This window comes from Salvelinus alpinus, chromosome 3, assembly GCF_045679555.1.
Source record: "Salvelinus alpinus chromosome 3, SLU_Salpinus.1, whole genome shotgun sequence".
Classification (NCBI taxonomy): Eukaryota; Metazoa; Chordata; class Actinopteri; order Salmoniformes; family Salmonidae; genus Salvelinus; species Salvelinus alpinus.
In genome coordinates, this window is record NC_092088.1 from 32616772 (window position 1) to 32638356 (window position 21585).

The 21585-nt window shown below is 44.3% G+C and overlaps 1 protein-coding gene across 1 annotated transcript in view; it reads left to right on the forward strand.

Moving 5' to 3' along the window:
- Window positions 1–20047, forward strand: part of nrg3b (neuregulin 3b) — a 432713-nt gene extending 412666 nt beyond the window's left edge. Inside the window, exons 7-9 of the mRNA XM_071391067.1 lie at window positions 1035–1150; window positions 8675–8830; window positions 18835–20047. Coding sequence (XP_071247168.1) covers window positions 1035–1150; window positions 8675–8830; window positions 18835–19606 — 1044 coding nt within the window. The 3' untranslated portion in view covers window positions 19607–20047. The remainder of the gene's footprint in view (window positions 1–1034; window positions 1151–8674; window positions 8831–18834) is intronic.
- Window positions 20048–21585: the final 1538 nt, after the last annotated feature.

Below are 21585 nucleotides of genomic sequence, written 5' to 3' on the forward strand. Positions count from 1 at the left end.
TATACTGTATATGTCAATAAAAACACAAACAATAACAAAAACTCAAATGTGACAGACTGTTTAAGAGAGGAGGTGCCACAACTGGCAATTACAGAAGTCTCATAGTTTTACGACATCCTGGTCATGTTTGCACCGACAGACTCCGAAGACACCGATTGCAATCCTGCCTTCTCATGTCAAATTCCTCTTGTCACTCCGGGACGTTCCCCCCAGCCAAGTTTGCGAGGGTGGTCAAAATGATCAAATTTTCCTGCCCCGGAGGAGAACAAGCTGTAACAGGTCCCTACGGGAAGGGAGAGAAGAGTGAGTGGGCTTATCAGCAATGAGAGCTCTGAAAAAAATCCCCAAATGGAACCCTATTCTCTAGTGCACTACCCTATTCACTGTGCATGATATAAGTAGGGAATAGGTTGCAATTTGAGACACAACCTAAGTCACATCCAATCGCCTTAATAATGCACCGTAAGGACGGAGGCTGACAAACATAAGAACTTTAGTCACTGGATAAACACTATTATCTGCTGTTATTCTCTGTGTTCATGAGGCTTTGGGGCATCGCACTGGGCCTTGCGTGCATCAAGGATCCCAGTACAGGCGCCCTTGTGAGATAATGGTTCTAATTTTGATAGAGGAAAAAATAGAGAATTGAGGCGAAATTCTTTAGGAATCCATTAATGTAATCTTGTCTGGGATTAATTCCTGGCCTCTGTAGATAGTCGTGGGAGAGCCGCCATGGAGTGTAATCAGAAAGTGTTGACTTAATCTGCAGTTTAATTAAAGGGACTCTGCCTGGGCTGGTAGGGCCACATATCATGGGGGAACATCTCCTACATTGACTAAGGACTATTGCGGCTGCTTCTGCTGAGTGTATATCGTGTTATCTTAGGCTATCGTGTATGTGGGCTTGTGTGCGTACGTGTATTCATTATGTTTGTATATGTCCACAAACTGTATTGGGTCCTAATATCGACTTTCCAATTTCCTATTTTCCTCAAATCATGTCCTTATTTGGCCTTTGTTTTCTTTCACTGCAGTGCTGCAAAACTCATGGGTCCTCCCCTCCTGAAGGGGACAGCAGTCTGCCAGCTGGCGCACCCACAGCAGCTCCACCTATTCTCAACAGAGCACTCTCCAAAGGGAAACGCTTCAGGTACTTGAACAGTAGAAATTCTTCTCTCGTTCTTCCCTCACCTCTAGTTTAAATGGGCCGCTCCAGTTACAGAAGTGGATGCAGCCAGGTAAGACATTTAATCAACCCCAAAATGGCAAATATATGTTATTGAAAAAAAATAAACAGTGCTTTCATGGAATGTAAAAAAGATTTATGGTAATTGTAATTGGTAATAAACATGTTAATATGCATTTAGGCTCCGTTGCAAGGCACAAAGGCCTTTATCTGCATCAAAAGCAGTATGAATCAGGACATTTCCATTTTATTTACAGTTTTACGAAGTTAGCGGCTAGCATGAAAATCACACTGATGGCTTCACAACAGATGGGGAAATGTAAACTCAGCAAAAAAAGAAACGTTCTCTCACCGTCAACAGCGTTTATTTTCAGCAAACTTAATATGTGTAAATATTTGTATGAACATAACAAATTTCAACAACTGATACATAAACTAAACAAGTTCCACAGACATGTGACAGACAAAAATTGAATAATGTGTACCTGAACAAAGGGGGAGTCAAAATCAAAAGTAACAGTCAGTATCTGGTGTGGCCACCAGCTGCATTAAGTACTGCAGTGCATCTCCTCCTCATGGACTGCACCAGATTTGCCAGTTCTTCCTGTGAGATGTTACCCCACTCTTCCACCAAGGCACCTGCAAGGCACCTGGAATGGCCCTAGCCCTCACCCTCCGATCCAACAGGTCCCAGACATGCTCCATGGGATTGAGATCCGGGCTCTTCGCTGGCCATGGCAGAACACTGACATTCCTGTCTTGCAGGAAATCACCCACAGAATGAGTAGTATGGCTGGTGGCATTGTCATGCTGGAGGGTCATGTCAGGATGAGCCTGCAGGAAGGGTACCACATGAGGGAGGAGGGATGTCTTCCCTGTAACGCACAGCGTTGAGATTAACACAACAAGCTCAGTCCGATGATGCTGTGACACACCGCCCCAGACCATGACGGACCCTCCACCTCCAAATCGATCCCGCGTCCAGAGTTCAGGCCTCGGTGTAACGGTCATTCCTTCGACGATAAATGCGAATCCGACCATCTGGTCCAGCGACGGTGGGTTTGTGCCTATAGGCAACGTTGTTGCCGGTGATGTCTGGTGAGGACCTGCTTTACAACAGGCCTACAAACCCTCAGTCCAGCCTCTCTCGGCCTATTGCGGACAGTCTGAGCACTGATGGAGGGATTGTGCGTTCCTGGTGTAACTCGGGCAGTTTTTGTTGCCATCCTGTACCTGTCCCACAGGTGTGATGTTCGGATGTACCGATCCTGTGCAGGTGTTGTTACACGTGGTCTGCCACTGCGAGGACGATCAGCTGTCCATCCTGTCTCCCTGTAGCGCTGTCTTAGGCGTCTCACAGTACGGACATTGCAATTTATTGCCCTTGCCACATCTGCAGTGCCCATGCCTCCTTGCAGCATGCCTAAGGCACTTTCACACAGATGAGCAGGGACCCTGGGCATCTTTCTTTTGGTGTTTTTCAGAGTCAGTAGAAAGCCTTCTTTAGTGTCCTAAGTTTTCATAACTGTGACCTTAATTGCCTACCATCTGTAAACTGTTAGTGTCTTAACGACCATTCCACAGGTGCATGTTCATTAATTGTTTATGGTTCATTGAACAAGCATGGGAAACCGTTAGAATCAAGCAAAAAATATCTTCACAGTCACATCTTTAAAAATAAACTTTATATGTACAATTTCAACATGAACAAAATCTTTATTCTGCATGACGTCTAATGAGGTGTTTACAATGAATAACCCTTTACAATGAAGATCTGTGAAGTTATTTGGATTTTTATGAATTATCTTTGAAAGACAGGGTCCTGAAAAAGGGACTTTTCTATTTTTGCTGAGGTTATATTTGTATATTCAAATAAGATTGCAATTGCAATAGATGTTGGTATATGAGGTGTTCATGTGCCATGTATTTCTTTATAGTTTCCTGTTTCTGATATCCAAGACGGCATAACAGTCAGGCGTCTTTGTCTTCATCTTGTCGTGTCCCGTGTATATATCTTTTTTTCTTCGTATATATTTCGTATATTTTTTTAAATATTTTTTAACCTCAACTTCAACATACTCTCCTGCAACCCGCCTCACCCAATGTGGTATGGATCTGCTATTTTCTTTACATTAGAACCGGAAACCCCAAACGAAGCTAGACAGCTAACTAGCTACTAGCTAGTAGTCAGCTAGCCACTGCTAGCGGTCATCAACTAACCTTTAGCCCGGTCAACTCCTGCCAGGCTGCACAGCGCGATTCAACCCAGAGCATACCGGACTTCTTTTTCTCCAGCACATCTCCGGATTCCTACAGCAAGCTCTGAACCTTTTAACTTGGATCATCGCAGCTAACTAGCTGCTATCCGAGTGGCTACTAGTGGATAACGTCTCTGTCCCGAAGCAAGCACCAGTTAGCCTGGAGCTAGCCTATGCTAGGCCCATCTCCCGGCTAGCTGAAGAGGTCCATCAGCCACTCCTTGGGGCTACAATACCTATTTTGCCAATTGGCCTGAACCCCTTTTACTGCTGACACGGAGCCCCGCTGATCCATCACGACTGGTCTACCGACATAATCCGCCCAAGGGGGGTTTCAACAGTCTCCTCCGTCGCGATGTCCCCTGAGTGCCCATCTGCTAGCCTGCTAGCCTCGGCCCACTAGCTGTCTAGAGCATATCGGACTGTTAGCTGAACAATTCCATAAGCCAATTTCTTGGGCTACAATAACTATTTTGCCAATTGGCCTGGACCCTTTTACTGCCTACACGGAGCCTTGCCGATCCATCACGACTGGTCTGCCGACGTAACCGCCCGAGGGGGCAACAACAGACTATTCCGTTGCGACGTCCCCCTAAGGCCCTTCTGCTAGCCTGCTAACCCCGGCCCGCTAGCTGTCTGAATCAGTGTGTCTCCAGCCTTCCTAGATACTGTCGTGGTAATTTCCTGTATTACTAAATGATGAGAGTTATAAACCACACACAAGTCAGAGTTATACTTAAACTTCATCTTTAATTCATATGAGCTTTACCATAGCCCTTTGACTCTCAGATCAATTCAGTGTCTATAAATGAATTCTCTGAGAGTCCTTACAAAATAATTCTAGTATCTTTTATAGCCAAGATACACCCCTCTCAACTCACATGACGAACCACAGATCTCAGGAACTTCACAAAGGGCCTTTTACTTGAGAGAGGAGTATCCCATAGCCAGATAGCATTAGCTATAAATGATCGTTCAGTTTGGTCTCTAAGACGAGGTTCTAATCTCGTTCTTGGTACTTCATAGTACCAAAACATTACCTCATCCAATGACATATATCAATTGTCAACTTTAGATACCCCCATCTCAAATACACCCCCTCCTGGACAAGCTCACTGAGGGGAGTGAGCCTCTAGGTCATATACTATGAAAGATAATTTCAAAATCAGAGGGGTAATACAATGGTTCAAGACACTGCCATACTCCTCCCCCCAATGGGAAAAGGAGGGAGTGACTGGCGTACAGACATTGTGGAGCCCTTCACATGGTTTAACAGATACATTCACATATGAAGACAATGTTCAATTCTGACTTCTCCCTTTCTGATATTCTGCATATTACCAGACATGTAAAAGACAAGCCTGACCTCTCCCCTCTCTGGGCCCCAAGTTACTTTTCCCTAGAGAAGAAAGGAAAAATGCAACTGCCAACAGTATAGTCCAAAAGGAGACATTCTAATGACAAGTATCTCACATAAGCATATTATGAAAGTAAATAAAACATCTTATTTATCTATGTTACCTAACTAATTCTGATTCAGCTACGACAATACTCACTGGAACCTATGATCACTCGGCTATGCATGCCTTTCCCAAATGTCAATATGCCTTGTCCATCGCTGCTTTGGTTAGTGATTATTGTCTTATTTTACTGTAGAGCCTCCAGCCCTGTTCAGTATGCCTTAGCTAGCCCTTTTGTTCCACCACACATGCGGTGACCTCACCTGGTTTAAATGGTGTCTCTAGAGACAATACCTCTCTCATCGTCACTCAATGCCTAGGTTTACCTCCACTGTATTCACATCCTACCATACCCTTGTCTGTACATTATGCCTTGAATCTATTCTTCCGTGCCCAGAAACCTGCTCCTTTTACTCTCTGTTCCGAACGCACCAGACAACCAGTTCTTATAGCCTTTAGCCATACCCTTATCCTCCTCCTCCTCTGTTCCTCTGGTGATGTAGAGGTTAATCCAGGCCCTGCAGCGCCTAGCTCCACTCCCATTCCCCAGGCGCTCTCATTTGTTGACTTCTGTAACCATAAAAGCCTTGGTTTCATGCATGTTAACATTAGAAGCCTCCTCCCTAAATTTGTTTATTCACTGCTTTAGCACACTCCGCCAACCCGGATGTCCTAGCCGTGTCTGAATCCTGGCTTAGGAAGGCCACCAAAAATCCTGAAATTTCCAATTTCCCTAACTAACATTTTCCGACAAGATAGAACTGCCAAAGGGGGCGGAGTTGCAATCTACTGCAGAGTTCTGTCATACTATCCAGGTCTGTGCCCAAACAATTCGAGCTTCTACTTTTAAAAATCCTCCTTTCCAGAAACAAGTCTCTCACTGTTGCCGCTTGCTATAGACCACCTTCTGCCCCCAGCTGTGCCCTGGACACCATATGTGAATTGATTGACCCCCATCTATCTTCAGAGCTCGTACTGTTAGGTGACCTAAACTGGGACATGCTTAACACCCTGGCCGCCCTACAATCTAAGATAGATGCCCTCAATCTCACACAAATTATCAATGAACCTACCAGGTACAACCCCAAATCCGTAAACACGGGCACCCTCATAGATCATCCTGACCAACCTGCCCTCCAAATACACCTCTGCTGTCTTAGCGATCACTGCCTCATTGCCTGAGTTCACCGTAAAACACTTCAGCGAGCAGGCCTTTCTAATCGACCTGGCCCGAGTATCCTGGAAGGATATTGACCTCATTCCGTCAGTAGAGGATGCCTGGTTATTCTTTAAAAGTGCTTTCCTCACCATCTTAAATAAGCATGCTCCATTCAAAAAATGTTGAACCAGGAACAGATATAGCCCTTGGTTCACTCCAGACCTGACTGCCCTTGACCAGCACAAAAACATCCTGTGGCGTACTTCATTAGCATCAAATAGCCCCCGCGATATGCAACTTTTCAGGGAAGTTAGGAACCAATATACACAGGCAGTTAGGAAAGCAAAGGCTAGCTTTTTCAAACAGAAATTTGTATCTTGTAGCACAAACTCCAAAGAGTTCTGGGACACTGTAAAGTCCATGGAGAATAAGAGCACCTCCTCCCAGCTGCCCACTACACTGAGGCTAGGAAACACTGTCACCACCGATAACTCCACGATAATTGAGAATTTCAATGAGAATTCTTCTACGGCTGGCCATGCTTTCCACCTGGCTACCCCTACTCCGGTCAACAGCCCTGCACCCCCCACAGGAACTTGCCCAAGCCTCCCCCACTCCTCCTTCACCCAAATCCAGATAGCTGATGTTCTGAAAGAGCTGCAAAATATGGACCCCTACAAATCAGCCGGGCTAGACAATCTGGACCCTCTCTTTCTAAAGATTATCTGCCGCAATTGTTGCAACCCTTTTTACTAGCCTGTTCAACCTCTCTTTCGTATCGTCTGAGATCACCAAAGATTGAAAAGCTGCCGCAGTCATCCCCCTCTTCAAAGGGGGAGGCACTCTAGACCAAAACTGTTACAGACCTATATCTATCCTACCCTGCCTTTCTAAGGTCCTCGAAAGCCAAGTTAACAAACAGATCACCGACCATTTCCAATCCCACCGTACCTTCTCTGCTATGCAGTTTGGTTTCCGAGCTGGTCATGGGTGCACCTCAGCCATGCTCAAGATCCTAAACGATATCATAACCGCCATCGATAAAATACTATACTGTGCAGCTGTATTCATCGACTTGGCCAAGGCTTTCGACTCTGTCAATCACTCAACAGCCATGGCTTCTCAAATGACTGCCTCGCCTGGTTCACCAACTACTTATCAGACAGAGTTCAGTGTGTCAAATCGGAGGGCCTGTTGTCCTGACCTCTGGCAGTCTCTATGGGGGTGCCACAGGGTTCAATTCTCGGGCCGACTCTTTTCTCTGTATACATCAATGATGTCACTTTTGCTGCTGGTGATTCTCTTATCCACCTCTACGCAGACGACACCATTCTGTATACTTCTGGCCCTTCTTTTGGACACTGTGTTAACTAATCTCCAGACGAGCTTCAATGCCATACAACTCTCCTTCCATGGTCACCAACTGCTCTTAAATGCAAGTAAAACTAAATGCATGCTCTTCAACCGATTGCTGCCCGCACCTGCCCACCCATCAAGCATCACTACTCTGGACGGTTCTGACTTAGAATATGTGGACAACTACAAATACCTAGGTGTCTGGTTAGACTGTAAACTCTCCTTCCAGACTCACTAAGCATCTCCAGTCCAAAATTAAATCTAGTATCGGCTTCCTATTTCGCAACAAAGCATCCCTCACTCATGCTTCCAAACATACCCTCGTAAAACTGACTATCCTACCGATCCTTGACTTCGGCAATGTAATTTACAAAATAGCCTACAACACTCTACTCAGCAAATTGGATGCAGTCTATCACAGTGCCATCCGTTTAGTCACCAAAGCTCCATATACTACCCACCACTGTGACCTGTATGCTCTCGTTGGCTGGCCCTCGCTTCATATTCGTCGCCAAACCCACTGGCTCCAGGTCATCTATAAGTCTTTGCTAGGTAAAGCACCGCCTTATCTCAGCTCACTGGACACCATAGCAGCACCCACCCGTAGCACATGCTCCAGCAGGTATATTTCACTGGTCACCCCCAAAGCAAATTCCTGCCTCACTAACTTTAAGCACCAGCTGTCAGAGCAGCTTACAGATCACTGCACCTGTACATAGCCCATCTGTAAATATCCCATCCAACTTCCTCCTCCTCATACTTTTATTTATTTATTTTTGCTCCTTTGCACCCCAGTATCTCTACTTGCACATTCATCTTCTGCACATCTATGACTCCAGTGTTTAATTGCCAAATTGTAATTACTTCACCATGGCCTATTTATTGCCTTACCTCCCTAATCCTACCTCATATGCACACACTGTATATAGACTTTTCTATTGTGTTATTGACTGTACGTTTGTTTATTCCATGTGTAACTCTGTGTTGTTGTTTGTGTTGCACTGCTTTGCTTTATCTTGGCCAGGTCGTAGTTGTAAATGAGAACTTGTTCTCAACTGGCCTACCTAGTTAAATAAAGGTGAAATAGTGTTTTTTTTTTATTGCTGAAGAGAAACTACAGTGTGGGAACTACAGTGTGGCCCTTTAAGCATCTATAACCACTGACCCAATTGTTATCCATTTGTGACCCTTTCCAATATTTTGATCAATGTTTTCTGTTTCTGTCTTACGTATACTTTATCATGGCTCGTTCCAGGAGTAGATCCCTGTCCCTCAGTCCAGTCCAAAGACACTGGGACACTCATCACATGAGGACCCCGCCCATCTCTCGAGGACCAAGGGTTGCTGGCCCCGCATATAAGCACCTGGAGGAGGTGGAGTCTACAGAGATGGAGGCAGAGTCTTTAAGAGGGTATGTAAGGGCAGCAATCAGAAAACCAGTCAGTATTTGGTGTATTTGTATTTATTATGGATCCCTATTAGCTGCTGTCAAGGCAGCTCCTCTTCTTGGGGTCCAGCAAAAATAAGGCAGTTTATACCATTTTAAAAACATGAAAATACATTCACAGATTTCACAGCACACATCTCCTTCACATAGAGTTGATCAGGCTGTTGATTTTGGCCTGTGAAATGTTGTCCCACTCCTCTTCAATGGCTGTGTGAAGTTGGTGGGAACTGGAACACGCTGTCGTACACATCAATTCAGAGCATCCCAAACATGCTCAATGGGTGACATGTCTGGTGAGTGTGCAGGCCATGGAAGAACTGGGACATTTTCAGCATCAAGGAATTGTGTACAGATCCTTGCAACATGGGGCTGTGCATTATCATGCAGAAACATGAGGTGATGGCGGCGGATGAATGTCACGACAATGGGCCTCAGGATCTTGACATGGTATCTCTGTGCATTCAAATTGCCATCGATAAAATGCAATTGTGTTCGTTGTCCGTAGCTTATGCCTACCCTAACCATAACCTCACCGCCACCATGGGCACTATGTTCACAACGTTGACATCAGCAAAACGCTCGCTCACACGACGCCATACACATGATTTGCATTTCTGTGGCCGGTTAGACGTTCTGCCCTATTCTCTAAAATGACATTGCAGGAGGCTTATGATAGAGAAATTAACATTAAATTCTCTGGCAACAACTCTGGTGGACATTCCTGCATTCATAACGCCAATTGCACGCTCCCTAAAAACTTGAGACATCTGTGGCATTGAGTTGTGTGACAAAACTGCACATTTTAGAGTAGCTTTTAATTGTGCCCAGCACAAGGTGCACCTGTGTAATGATCATGCTGTTTACTCAGCTTCTTGATATGATACACCTGTCAGGTGGATGAATTATCTTGGAAAAGTAGAAATGCTCACTAACAAATTTGTGAACAAAACTTTGGAGAAATACTTTTAGAAATAATATTTTTAAAAATGTGTGTGTCTAACATTTCTGGGATTTTTTATTTCAGCTCATGAAACATGGGACCAACATTTTACATGTTGCGTTTATATTTTTGTTCAGTATAATATTCAAGAGTATAAATCATCTGTTTACCTTTAACTAACTTGAGCAAAATTTACTTAAATGACTTAATGCTGCAAAATGTAACTTTTTGGGCTACCCAACAAAATTCACATAGAAATGTGAGTTATAGATTTGTCTTTCTCATTGAAATCAAGTCTAAGGAATGGTAGATCTGTTCTATTGCTATTTCTATGAAGTTTAGTTTTTGTATCTTTTACTTTCGGTTTTGTACACAGCTGAAAATACAATATTTGTGGATAAGGAAAATATATTTCACAGTGGTTTAGATGGTACAATAATTCTCTACACTACACTTGCTTGTTTTGTCAAACATACAGAAGTTAGGCGAAATATTAGAATTTTAGCAACCAGGCAATGCCGGAGTGATTTTTGCAAAGTGCATTTTTAACACAATTAAGGTTTAAATACTTCCAAAGTATTACCTTGGTAAATTTTTGGTAACTCAAAGATGGTCTACGAAGTGCTAGATAGACAGTAAAATAGGGAAAAGTTTAAAGTGCAACCATGCTTGTATATTTTTCCCTTTATTCTGAATATCGAGAAACCTCTAGTGGTGTGAAGATTCTGAAGATAGGGCCAATAGTGCAGAGTCATGGTTAATGCTTATGGCTATAAGTGACTATATTTTGCACCACCGACGCAGTGTTTGGAAAGGCAATGATGACAAATGTGGAATAGCGCTACAGCAAGGAATACCTTGCTGTAGCGCTATTCCACATTTGTCATCATTGCCTTTCCAAACACTGCGTCGGTGGTGCAAAATATAGTCACTCCTTTGCAGCAGATATTCAGCACATGCCAAGCCATAAGCATTAACCATGACTCTGCACTATTGGCCCTATCTTCAGAATGCATTCAGTCTGGGATATTGACAACACAGCGTCTTAACAGTTAGCTCTGTGTGTGATTTAAATGCACGCCGCTATTGAAAACACATTCTAATACTGCTTACTGGCAGCGATTGAAGAAAGCATCTCAGCCATTCAATTGCAACGAGAAGTCCAAAATGAGATTGAATAGAGCAGTCAACATGAGACGAAACCCCGCTGGCACTTTCTTTGCAGAGGAGTATCCGTCAAATGTTCTCACAAGACGGTGGGCACCTGATGTAGCATTATGATGACATGATTAGGGAGCAACCCTAGAGAGCGGGTCACTGGTGTCAAAATAATTGATTGATTATGCTTTAGAAAGAATAAGAATAGAGGAGATACTCAACTGTACTGTACTATACTGATTGTCAATTCTTGTGAGAAACCCCTTCCACACACACAGGCACATGTTAAGAGGCTTCAGTGGTTAAGTACCTTGCTCAAGGGCACAATGGCAGGAGATGGTACCTGGGATCAAATCAAATCAAATCAAGTTTATTTTATATAGCCCTTCGTACATCAGCTAATATCTCGAAGTGCTGTACAGACACCCAGCCTAAAACCCCAAACAGCAAGCAATGCAGGTGTAGAAGCACGGTGGCTAGGAAAAACTCCCTAGAAAGGCCAAAACCTAGGAAGAAACCTAGAGAGAAACCAGGCTATGAGGGGTGGCCAGTCCTCTTCTGGCTGTGCTGGGTGGAGATTATAACAGAACTATGCCAAGATGTTCATAAGTGACAAGCATGGTCAAATAATAATCATGAATAATTTTCAGTTGGCTTTTCATAGCCGATCATCAAGAGTTGAAAATAGCAGGTCCGGGACAGGTGGCGGTTCCATAACCGCAGGCAGAACAGCTGAAACTGGAATAGCAGCAAGGCCAGGTGGACTGGGGACAGCAAGGAGCCATCACGCCCGGCAGCCCCGACGCACGGTCCCAGGGCTCAGGTCCTCCGAGAGAGAGAAAGAGAGAGAGAAGGAGAGAATTAGAGAGAGACAAGATTTTCAAAATGTTCATAAATGACAAGCATGGTCAAATAATAATCAGGAATAAAAGTCAGTTGGCTTTTCATAGCCGATCATTAAGAGTTGAACAGGTAGGGGTTCCATAACAGCAGGCAGAACAGTTGAAACTGGAACAGCAGCAAGGCCAGGTGGACTGGGGACAGCAAGGAGTCATCATGCCCGGTTTGCCGTGACGTATGGTCCTAGGGCTCAGGTTCTCCGAGAGAGAGAAAGAAAGAGAGAACGAAAGAATTAGAGAGAGCATACTTAAATTCACACAGGACAAGATAGGAGAAGTACTCCAGGTATAAACAACTGACCCTAGCCCCCCGACACATAAACTACTGCAGCATAAATACTGGAGGCTGAGACAGGAGGGGTCAGGAGACACTGTGGCCCCATCCGATGATACCCCCGGACAGGGCCAAACAGGAAGGATATAACCCCACCCACTCTGCCAAAGCACAGCCCCCACACCACTAGAGGGATATCTTCAACCACCAACTTACAATCCTGAGATAAGGCCGAGTATAGCCCACAAAGATCTCCACCACAGCACAAACCAAGGGGGGGCGCCAACCCAGACAGGAAGATCACGTCAGTAACTCAACCCACTCAAGTGACGCACCCCTCCTAGGGACGGCATGAAAGAGCACCAGTAAGCCAGTGACTCAGCCCCTGTAATAGGGTTAGGGGCAGAGAATCCCAGTGGAGAGAGGGGAACCGGCCAGGCAGAGACAGCAAGGGCGGTTCGTTGCTCCAGAGCCTTTCCGTTCACCTTCACACTCCTGGGCCAGACTACACTCAATCATATGACCTACTGAAGAGATAAGTCTTCAGTAAAGACTTAAAGATTGAGATCAGAGTGATGCATCAGAAGCTGAGGCTTGACACTGTCTCCATTGTGACAATATATTATTTATTGTAAATCCAAGGTTAGAAAACGTTTCGGTCAGAGACCTTCATTAGACAGATCTCTTTGAACACAAAACCCCCTTTTATGGGATCCGAGAGCAGCCAGCCCTCCGGTGGCCAGTTCACTTCCCACTTTATTGGGAACAATTTCTTCTGAAGTTCAGTGTTTCCTTTTAGAAAATCTTTGTTAAAATGTAAATTTACACATTCCTCCACACGTTACTACAGTACAATGCACCCAATTGCCAGGTAAGGGACCAATCATACTAATCATGACCAATCATGCTAATGCTGATTGAAAAACTGAGAAAGGGAGAGCAAGCTATGATACCCTGATTCAACTGCTGAAGTTAGCAAACGAGCCACTGTAGTGAGTGTGAAGGAATGACGGCAGCGTTCAAAGTGCTAAATTACATCAAACTGTAGCCTCACCAACATTGTGCACGTCCGCTATTGTGTTAAATTTGACATACCAAACGATACAGCTGATAACACCAGCAAAAAAATGCCTATAAAAGAATCATACCATGTCTATAGTCATACTCTAAAGTAAGCTATTCCTATTTAACCAAGGAGACTTTGTGCACGTCTGCTATTGTTTTGAATTCAACATACCAAAAGATACTGCTGGTTACCATTATTATATTTTTTTCTTAGTAAATGCCAGACAAACACCAGTTAAAAAGGCCTGTAAAACAAAGCATTGCCCAATCATATCTCCATGTCACTGTCAATACTGACAACACTATTCTTATTTTACCAAGGAGGTTTAGTTAGCATAATTTGCTGGCAGCTTGGAACTTGAGTGACGATGTGACTATGTAAGATGTCTGTCAGTATAGCAATCCCAAATACGTCCGAAATGACACCCCTATTCCCAACATAGTGCACTACTTTTGACCAATGCCGTATTCATGGTTGCACATCCATAAATCGGTCGCGTAACACCATTGTTATGAGCATTCTAAAATCAAATCAACGTTTATTGGTCACATGCACAGGATACAGGGTGAAAACGGTCATGTAAAATGGTTACTTGCAAGCTCTTCTCAACAGTGCAATACACATTTATATAAAAAAGTTATAAAAAGTAGTACAAGATGTAGTACAAAACGAAATATACACTGCTCAAAAAAATAAAGGGAACACTTAAACAACACAATGTAACTCCAAGTCAATCACACTTCTGTGAAATCAAACTGTCCACTTAGGAAGCAACACTGATTGACAATAAATTTCACATGCTGTTGTGCAAATGGAATAGACAAAAGGTGGAAATTATAGGCAATTAGCAAGACACCCCCAATAAAGGAGTGGTTCTGCAGGTGGTGACCACAGACCACTTCTCAGTTCCTATGCTTCCTGGCTGATGTTTTGGTCACTTTTGAATGCTGGCGGTGCTTTCACTCTAGTGGTAGCATGAGACGCAGTCTACAACCCACACAAGTGGCTCAGGTAGTGCAGCTCATCCAGGATGGCACATCAATGCGAGCTGTGGCAAGAAGGTTTGCTGTGTCTGTCAGCGTAGTGTCCAGAGCATGGATGCGCTACCAGGAGACAGGCCAGTACATCAGGAGATGTGGAGGAGGCCCTAGGAGGGCAACAACCCAGCAGCAGGACCGCTACCTCCGCCTTTGTGCAAGGAGGAGCACTGCCAGAGCCCTGCAAAATGACCTCCAGCAGGCCACAAATGTGCATGTGTCAGCATATGGTCTCACAAGGGGTCTGAGGATCTCATCTCGGTACCTAATGGCAGTCAGGCTACCTCTGGCGAGCACATGGAGGGCTCTGCGGCCCCACAAAGAAATGCCACCCCACACCATGACTGACCCACCGCCAAACCGGTCATGCTGGAGGATGTTGCAGGCAGCAGAACGTTCTCCACGGCACATGTCACATGTGCTCAGTGTGAACCTGCTTTTATCTGTGAAGAGCACAGGGCGCCAGTGGCGAATTTGCCAATCTTGGTGTTCTCTGGCAGATGCCAAACGTCCTGCACGGTGTTGGGCTGTAAGCACAACCCCCACCTGTGGACGTCGGGCCCTCATACCACCCTCATGGAGTCTGTTTCTGACCGTTTGAGCAGGCCTCAAATGTGCATGTGTCTGCTCAAACGGTCAGAAACAGACTCCATGAGGGTGGTATGAGGGCCCGACGTCCACAGGTGGGGGTTGTGCTTACAGCCCAACACCGTGCAGGACGTTTGGCATCTGCCAGAGAACACCAAGATTGGCAAATTCGCCACTGGCGCCCTGTGCTCTTCACAGATAAAAGCAGGTTCACACTGAGCACATGTGACATGTGCCGTGGAGAACGTTCTGCTGCCTGCAACATCCTCCAGCATGACCGGTTTGGCGGTGGGTCAGTCATGGTGTGGGGTGGCATTTCTTTGTGGGGCCGCAGAGCCCTCCATGTGCTCGCCAGAGGTAGCCTGACTGCCATTAGGTACCGAGATGAGATCCTCAGACCCCTTGTGAGACCATATGCTGACACATGCACATTTGTGGCCTGCTGGAGGTCATTTTGCAGGGCTCTGGCAGTGCTCCTCCTTGCACAAAGGCGGAGGTAGCGGTCCTGCTGCTGGGTTGTTGCCCTCCTACGGCCTCCTCCACATCTCCTGATGTACTGGCCTGTCTCCTGGTAGCGCATCCATGCTCTGGACACTACGCTGACAGACACAGCAAACCTTCTTGCCACAGCTCGCATTGATGTGCCATCCTGGATGAGCTGCACTACCTGAGCCACTTGTGTGGGTTGTAGACTGCGTCTCATGCTACCACTAGAGTGAAAGCACCGCCAGCATTCAAAAGTTACCAAAACATCAGCCAGGAAGCATAGGAACTGAGAAGTGGTCTGTGGTCACCACCTGCAGAACCACTCCTTTATTGGGGGTGTCTTGCTAATTGCCTATAATTTCCACCTTTTGTCTATTCCATTTGCACAACAGCATGTGAAATTTATTGTCAATCAGTGTTGCTTCCTAAGTGGACAGTTTGATTTCACAGAAGTGTGATTGACTTGGAGTTACATTGTGTTGTTTAAGTGTTCCCTTTATTTTTTTGAGCAGTGTATATACAGTTGAAGTCGGAAGTTTACATTGACTTAGGTTGGAGCCATTAAAACTCATTTTTCAACCACTCCACAAATTTCTTGTAAACAAACTATAGTTTTAGCACATCTACTTTGTGCATGACACAAGTAATGTTTCCAACAATTGTTTACAGACAGATTATTTCACTGTATCACAATTCCAGTGGGTCAGAAGTTTACATACATTAAGTTGACTGTGCCTTTAAACAACTTGGAAAAATCCAGAAAATTATGTCAAGGCTTTAGAAGCTCCTGATAGGCTAATTGACATCATTTGAGTCAATTGGAGGTGTACCTGTGGATGCATTTCAAGGCCCACCTTCAGACGAAAGTTGAGTGGTGCCCAATCATTCTTCACAAAGGTTAATTATTGTTTTGTCTAAATTAGCAAATGTTATACCACATCTAAAGTCAATCTGACAACATCTCAATGATGACCAAAGGTTTTTCAGCAAATGATTTGCCTCCAATTGAAAATGCATTGAGTACAACGTTCAGTCTAGGAGTCAGTCTTCAAAATAATGTTCAAAACAATATTGTGCTGAAACGTGCATCCCATGAGTAGACCCTGGCCAAAAGTAGTGCACTTCAAAATGAATAGGGTGTCATTTGGGATGTGCCCATAGCTCTCCCAGAGCATATTTTGCACTTAAAAGTCCCTGGCAGTATTCTTATTAACATGCCAACCTGATTGAGTATCACAGTGACTTGTAAGATACACACTGCTGTCAAACTCTTTATATATGACCTATTTCCATAATTAACATTCTTAAACAGTGCAGCATGCAGGCAGTTCAGCATATTATTTCAAGGGCTGTGAGAAGATCTCCTCCTATAGCACTGCACAAACACACGCAAACACATACAGTATGCAGACTAGTATGCGTGCATACGCACACTATGCACACACACATTCAGTGTGCAGACTTTTCACGCATTACACACACACACACAAAGTATGCACGTGCACATGTAGAGTATGCACATTCCGTCACGTGTGCGCACACACACATACACACAGTATGCATTCACAAACAAACAAATACACACAGATGCAGAGAGAGAGAGAGAGAGAGAGAGAGAGAGAGAGAGAGAGAGAGAGAGAGAGAGAGAGAGAGAGAGAGAGAGAGAGAGAGAGAGAGAGAGAGAGAGAGAGAGAGAGAGAGAGAGAGAGAGAGAGAGAGAGAGAGAGAGAGAGAGAGAGAGAGAGAGAGAGAGAGAGAGAGAGAGAGAGAGAGAGAGAGAGAGAGAGAGAGAGAGAGAGAGAGAGAGAGAGAGAGAGAGAGAGAGAGAGAACTAACTAGAATAATTTTTTTAAAGCCGCAGAGGAGGAATCTGTAGCCATAGGCAATTATTGGTAACATGAGGCTTGCAAATGCTCGGGGAACGAGTGGTATAAGAGTTTTTTTTTTTCACCGACATGCAAAGATTGTGACAGTTATATTTGACTAGTTGAACAAATTAACTATTGATAACCCGTTTACAGATCCATCAGCAAAGCAAGGCCAATGGAAGTACGATTGACCTATTTCTATACTTAACAGCCATACAACACTAACATCCCCACCCCCCTTGTTGCCATGGAGACACCCTCTCTCCTGGAATGAGGAATGAGCAGTAAAAGATGGAGAGTGAGAGGGAGCGAGAGAGAACACAGAGACAGAGTTAGGGAGTGAGAAAAAGAGTGAGAGAGTGAGGGAGACAGAGAGAGAGGGGGAGGAAGGGAGAGAGAGAAAGACCAAAGAGAGAGAGAGAAAACAAGAGCGGGAAAATGGGCATGAGAAGTCACCTGTGTTTTCAATTTTGACAGTAAATCCCCATAGAGCATTGCCAGTTTCATTAAACACTGTCAGAAACACATATTTACCATTCACAGATGAAGAATGGATTGAAACCTAATTTGTTATGACAGTTATTTTTAGACATTTTACAATGCCCAGGCTTCCACCTATAATACAGAAGAACGGGGAAAGTAATTAAAAATGTAAACTCAGTTATGGTCCAAACGGTCTCTGAAGTCAGACAATAATAATGGCTCACTCCTAAAGGCTTGTTGAGCGGGTCTTAGTAGGTTTCACTAACAACGTATGAGATTTAAGACACTTTTTAGAGTTCGAGCTCAATACAGTACCATATGTTTCTGCGTCAGTATAGTATAAGACATCTTATTCTAGTGACCTTGGACACAATAGTCTCTGGTGTATATGATTTAGGTTTGGTATGGGGTTTAAAAGACAATCTTTTTTTTCTTGTTTACTTGTAAAAGGTCCAAAAACATCCCTAACACTTAAGCATAGAGATGGGGCTGGGGAAATGTAACCACTCTCAAAATCATAGCTGGAGCTATGGATACAAGGACCCGACAGTCCACGAGAATGACATGATAGTTCAAAACTAGGATTCAAATGATAACATAAACATAATCGAGTAATATAACTTTAATTTGGGTTTTGGTAGAGTAAGACAATTGTACTAAGCTCCCAAAACATTTATAAGTTATATTCTTTGAGAATAATATTGCAGGAAATACCCCAGATTGTGCCTTTAAAGCCAGTTAGCCCGATGGCATTATTTAACATTTTACTGTCAAATAGCATCTTCAACTCTGCAACACTTTCGGTTCTTCAGGCAACGTTCCTTGATTCATATGCACTCACCCACCTAATGCTAGGCCTAATTTCAACATTTCTGCTATCTGGACATTCAGGTATTCTTTCAGGCAGGTTTTCATATAGCCGCTCAAACCCGGGTCAGGCATACCCCAGCTTTGATGCTAAAGCCTTAAATCTCTGATAAGGTTGTCACAAGAGAAAGAATTTTCAGTTAAACATTTAAGCAGCCAGAGTAGACTGTCCATGACGTAGATCATAAATAATTCCAAAAGATTATCTCTCTTGTGAAAATGAGAAATCATGCAATAAAGGTCTGGTAACAAAAGGTCATAATCTCCACCCATTTTTTTTTCTGTTCTCTGCATCCCTGCAGGTTTGACACTGGAAGGGATGGAGGTGACGATCACCAGCACAGCGGGTTCCCGAATATGCAAACCATGTCTCGTTCCGCAGAGAAGAAGGGATGGAGGGATGTTCCCTGCACCCGTCTTGACAGAGGAATAACACCCGCTCCTCCCTCTCTCCGCACGCACTCCGTCCCTATCATCCCCTCTCTCCAGGAACACGACCGCGAGAGGGGTCACGTGGACGGGAGCAGGAAGAGGGTGTCGCATGGAGGAGGTCTTGCCGGGCCAGGTTACATGGCGCAGGCACCTGCCGGTGGCAGAAGCCACACACCCCCTAACTCCTCCTCCTCCACCTCTTTGACTGTACTAGAGTTAGAGGACAGACCCAGTCATGTGCGTCCCTACAACATCAAGACTGCACTGGTGTCAGAGACAAGCCCTATTCACACGCACCAGGGCTCCTCTGAAACTCTAGTAGGGCCAGGGGACCCGTTCCAACACTCTAGCCTTGTGGCCTCTGGGACAGCAGAATCCGGATCAGGTGTTGCCGGGTTGAACAGCACAAACACTTTTATTGCTGTGACCGTGCTGGAGTCCAAGAAAAAGAGCATGCGGTATACACCCAGACTGCTCTACAGCTTTCCCAAGAGCAGGGGTCCTCAGGCAGGTGTTCAAAGAGAGGCCCAGGGGCTTGGTAAACAAAACGTCCCCCTGGTGAATGGAGGGGCAAACAGCTTCCTGTCAACAGTGGTGGGAAAAGGTGCTGGAATTTATTGTGCCAAACCTTCTGCCAGCTGATTGGATTATTTCTCGCCAACTTGCAAGGAGAGACTCCGCCCACCTGCATCGATGACACGGGAGGGGGTAGGACCACCTGCTTAACTAATTGGCCCCTAGTTTCTGTAATAGAGCCACAGCAGCCTGGACTGCAGAGAGGAATGAATTCATACATTTAAGACACTGAAAACACACACACATGTATGTGAATAATGTGAAACAATGCAGACAGACATAAAGACCAGTGGGAGCTTGATATAAATGTGTATTTGAAAAAAATATAAATGATTTATATGCACTATTTAAACAAAGCTTCTACTTAGAAATCAAAATAGTGTGTCATCTCTATGTTGTTTCTCTATTGTAAAGAAATCAAATTATACATGTCATATATATATGTCCTATAAACATATATTTGACATGACAACGTGACAAAATAAAGACAAAGACTACAGTGTTGAAGGGTGTGTGGTTGATTGAATTTCTGAAACATATTTCAGATTAATCTTTGTTTGTGTCTCTCAAATCGGTGTGGGTATAGCCCAGTAAAATGTATAGCAAAATAACTGTATCCTATATGACACATTATGTCAACAGGTGCTGCCTATGGGATTATTCACTGTGCTGAACGAGGTCTCTCTAATACATCTTCTTCCATCGAAAGATGAATCAAGTCACACCCAGAGCATCTCATGCCAGACCACCGCGGTGTTCCTCCCCGGTAAAAGCAAGGTCCTCCATTTGATAGAGCGTCAGACGGATTTAATCATTTACTTGTTTATCTCTTCCCCAAAACAGCCTCGTTAATTAAAGTGCCGGTCTCATTATTTTTGCATCAGCTGTTTAGAAAAATTGTAGCGAGGAGAGCAGAAAAGTTTTTAACTAGCCAATCTTCAGGTGAGGACATTTCTCAAGAGGAATTAATCAGGCAAAAGATGAAAGCACCGGCGCATGTCCCTGGTCCTGTTCACAACAAAGTAGAGCAACACAGAGGGAAAATGTTGTCTTTCCCTCCATATTAGTAACACTTTTTTTCTCCTCAACTGTTTTTAATCAGTTCTACAAGCAGCAAAATGACTGTGCAAAATGTACCGGTTACTAATGAGTGGGAAATTGGATGGGAGGATTGCAGAGGGTGAGTAGCCTACTCATACAGAAAGAGCAAAAACTTATTTTTGAAGCCATTTTGATCAATCAAATCGTATTTGTCACATGCTTTGTAAACAACAGGTATAGACTAACAGTGAAATGCTTACTTATGGGTCCTTCCCAACAATGCAGATGTAAAGTATAACTTTAGTCCGTCCCCTCGCAAACCAGGGACCCTCTGCACACATCAACAACAGTCACCCACGAAGCATCGTTTCCCATCGCTCCACAAAAGCAGTGGTTCCCCTTGCAGAGCAAGGGGAACCACTACTTCAAGGTCTCAAAGCAAGTGAACCGCTATCACCGATTGAACCGCTATTAGCGTGCACCACCGCTAACTAGCTAGCCATTTCACATCGGTTACACAGAGAAAAATATAGAACAAATAATAACACAAGGAATGCATACACAATGAGTAACAATAACTTGGCTAGATACACAGGATACCAGCGCCGAGTCGATGTGCAGGGGTACGAGGTAATTGAGGTAGATAAGTACATTATAGACGTGACGATAGTCGCAATGCATGCAAGTGAGTTTATCCCCTCTTTTCCCTGTCAATACTCCATATTCCTGAACAACATTTGGGACCTCAGCTGAGAACTTCATTCCCTAAACGGTCACCAGGTGGCACTGCGATCGGTTCGCAAATTTTCGAAGAAAAAGGGTGTTTAATTTATTAGCATTATCCAATAGGCATTTTTTTAAATGACCTCCAATATATTCCACAAAGTTGTCAAAAGTGACAGTCGAATCACAGAGAACGATTAATTATAATCACCTCCTTCCGTTCGAATACTCGAGAAAGGTGTTGTTGTTAAAAACAATATTTTTCTCTGCATCTTTTACAG